General features: G+C 41.7%; 1 protein-coding gene across 1 annotated transcript; it reads left to right on the forward strand.

Annotated features, from left to right (window-relative positions):
- Positions 1-293: 293 nt before the first annotated feature.
- LOC138906150 (uncharacterized) lies at positions 294-1,340 on the forward strand. Its single transcript, XM_070194675.1, has 2 exons — positions 294-506; positions 912-1,340. The coding sequence occupies exons 1-2, from the start codon at positions 294-296 to the stop codon at positions 1,338-1,340; spliced, it is 642 nt and encodes a 213-aa protein (XP_070050776.1).
- The last annotated feature ends 926 nt before the right edge of the window (positions 1,341-2,266 follow it).

The raw sequence follows: 2,266 nt of genomic DNA on the forward strand, positions 1-2,266 counted from the left end.
TATGGATTTGGCGGTCATGCAAACAAGGAAAAAGAGGGTTGTGTAAGGTCTACCTAGGACCATATGGGGTGCCTTGACTAAGGAAAAATCTCAGGAGTTGGGGGCAAAGATACTGGCTATGGGGGCTTGGAGAAGTAGTTGGTACACGAGTTGCATGTGGACTATGACAGGGAGCTGTATTAGAGAAGCTGCGAGAGAGGTGTTAGGACTCTCGAAGGGTTTCTCTGGTGGCCATAGGGGGACTAGTGGTGGAATGAAGAGGTCCAAGAAAAAGTGAAAGCCAAGAAAGTGGCATGTGTGAAGCTAATAGAAGCATAGATGAGGCGAATAAGAGGTCCAATAGGGAGTGGTATAAGGAGGCTAAGAAGGAGGCAAAGTTAGCGGTTACTGTGGCTAAAACCGCAACGTTCGAATGTCTCTATGAAGAGCTTGGGGAGAAAAGTGGGGATAAGAAGTTGTACAAGCTTACCATAGTGAGAGAAAGAAAGGTCGGTGACCTGGATCAAGTGAGGTGTATAAAGACAAGGAGGGTAGAGTTTTGATTGATCAGGCACAGATTAGGAAATGATGGCATTCATACCCCTATAAACTATTAAATGAAGGGGAGGATAGGGAAATTGTGCTGGGTTATTTGGAGCACTCCAAAAGTCATCAGGATTTTGAATACTGTAGGTGCATAAGAGTAGGGGAGGTCGAGGGGTAATGCAAAGGATGATCAAGGGTAAAGCAACAGGGCCAGACAAAATCCCTGTAGAATTCTAGAAGAGTGCGGATAAGGTAGGCTTGGTATGGTTCTCTAGGTTGTTTAACATTAATTTTAGGATGAAGAAGATGCCCAAAGAGTGGAGATGGAGTACGATGATTCTGTTGTATAAGAACAAGGTTGATATCCATAATTGCAATAATTATAGAGGTATCAAGCTGCTAAGCCATACGATGAAAGTTTGGATAGGGTGATAGAAAGAAGGGTGAGGAGTAGTGTGTCTATTTCAATGAACCAATTTTGTTACATGCCTGGTCATTCGACTACGGTAGTCATCCATTTGGTGAGAAGATTGGTAGATCAGTATAGGATAATGAAGAAGGACTTGCATAAGGTATTCATTGATCTAGAGAAAGAAAATGAAAAAGTCCCGAGAGAAGTACTATGGAGGTGTTTGGAGGGTAAACGTGTGTGTGTAGCGTACGTCGGGTTGAGTAAGGATATGTACGATGGATCTAAGACATGGATGAGGACAACTGGAAGAGACTCATCTAACTTCCCTATTGAGACAGGGTTGCATCAGGGATCAGTCCTTAGCTCATTTTTCGTTTCCTTAGCGATGGATGCATTGACGTGACACATTCAAAGGGAGGTGACATGGTGTATGTTATTTGCAGATGATATAGTTCTGATTGACGAGATGCGAGGTGGTATTAACGAGAGACTCGAGGTTTGGAGACAGACTATTGAGTTTGAAGGTTTCAAGTTGAGCATGACTAAGACAGAGGATTTGGAATGCAAGTTCAGAGATGTTACCCAGGAAGTGGACATGGATGTGAGGCTTGATACAGAAGTCATCCCTATGAGAGGTAGTTTCAAGTACCTTTGGTCAATAATACAAGGTGATAGAGATATTGATGAGGATGTTTGATAAGTATGGATTTTAACCACTTATTGGTACCTTCTTGCTTTAGTTTTTAGTCCGAAAGTAGTGATTTTTGTTTCTGAATCTAATGAAATTGTATGAATTGAAGGCATGCTAGAGGGTTTGAGCTCAATAAAGAAATATAACTCAAAAGGGAGTATCCCAGCTCAACAAGCCAAGGAGGAGCAATGCAAGGAAATGTGTGGTCCGCAAAACATATTTTGCAGCCGTAGATGAAGATGCGGCATGCAGAAATGCAAGTGCGGCCACAGCTCTACACCTGAAGCTTCAAAAGTAGTTAGCATAAGCGTGGTCTGCACACCAAGTTGTGCGGGTGCAAAAGGTTGTTCGCATTGAAAAAGCTTGCAAAGTTCAGATAAGCTGCAAAAGATCAAATGTGAAGCTTCTTGAGACCTCGATCCGTAGCTAAAATGTGTGGCCCAGAGAACTAGAAGTGTGGCTCTATTGTGTATGAGTAGCTAGATTTAATTTAGGGTTATGACCACACTCTAGTGTGTAAAACTTATGGGTGTTTAATATTAATATTTGTTATTGATTGGGTGTTTGTTATTTAGCCTTGTTTATGCTTTATATCTAGAATTGATGGTTGCAAATATTGATTTATGCCTATTTGACTT

The sequence above is a fragment of the Nicotiana tomentosiformis genome, chromosome 2 (genome assembly GCF_000390325.3).
Source record: "Nicotiana tomentosiformis chromosome 2, ASM39032v3, whole genome shotgun sequence".
Lineage (NCBI taxonomy): Eukaryota > Viridiplantae > Streptophyta > Magnoliopsida > Solanales > Solanaceae > Nicotiana > Nicotiana tomentosiformis.

What these genes read in the sequence shown, in the direction of transcription:
- LOC138906150 (XM_070194675.1), top strand. Translation starts at nt 294, where the DNA reads ATGTGTGAAGCTAATAGAAGCATAGATGAGGCGAATAAGAGGTCCAAT. An exon ending in AGGTCGGTGACCTGGATCAA is followed by an intron (nt 507 to 911) that starts GTGAGGTGTATA and finishes CAATAATTATAG; the next exon opens with AGGTATCAAGCTGCTAAGCC.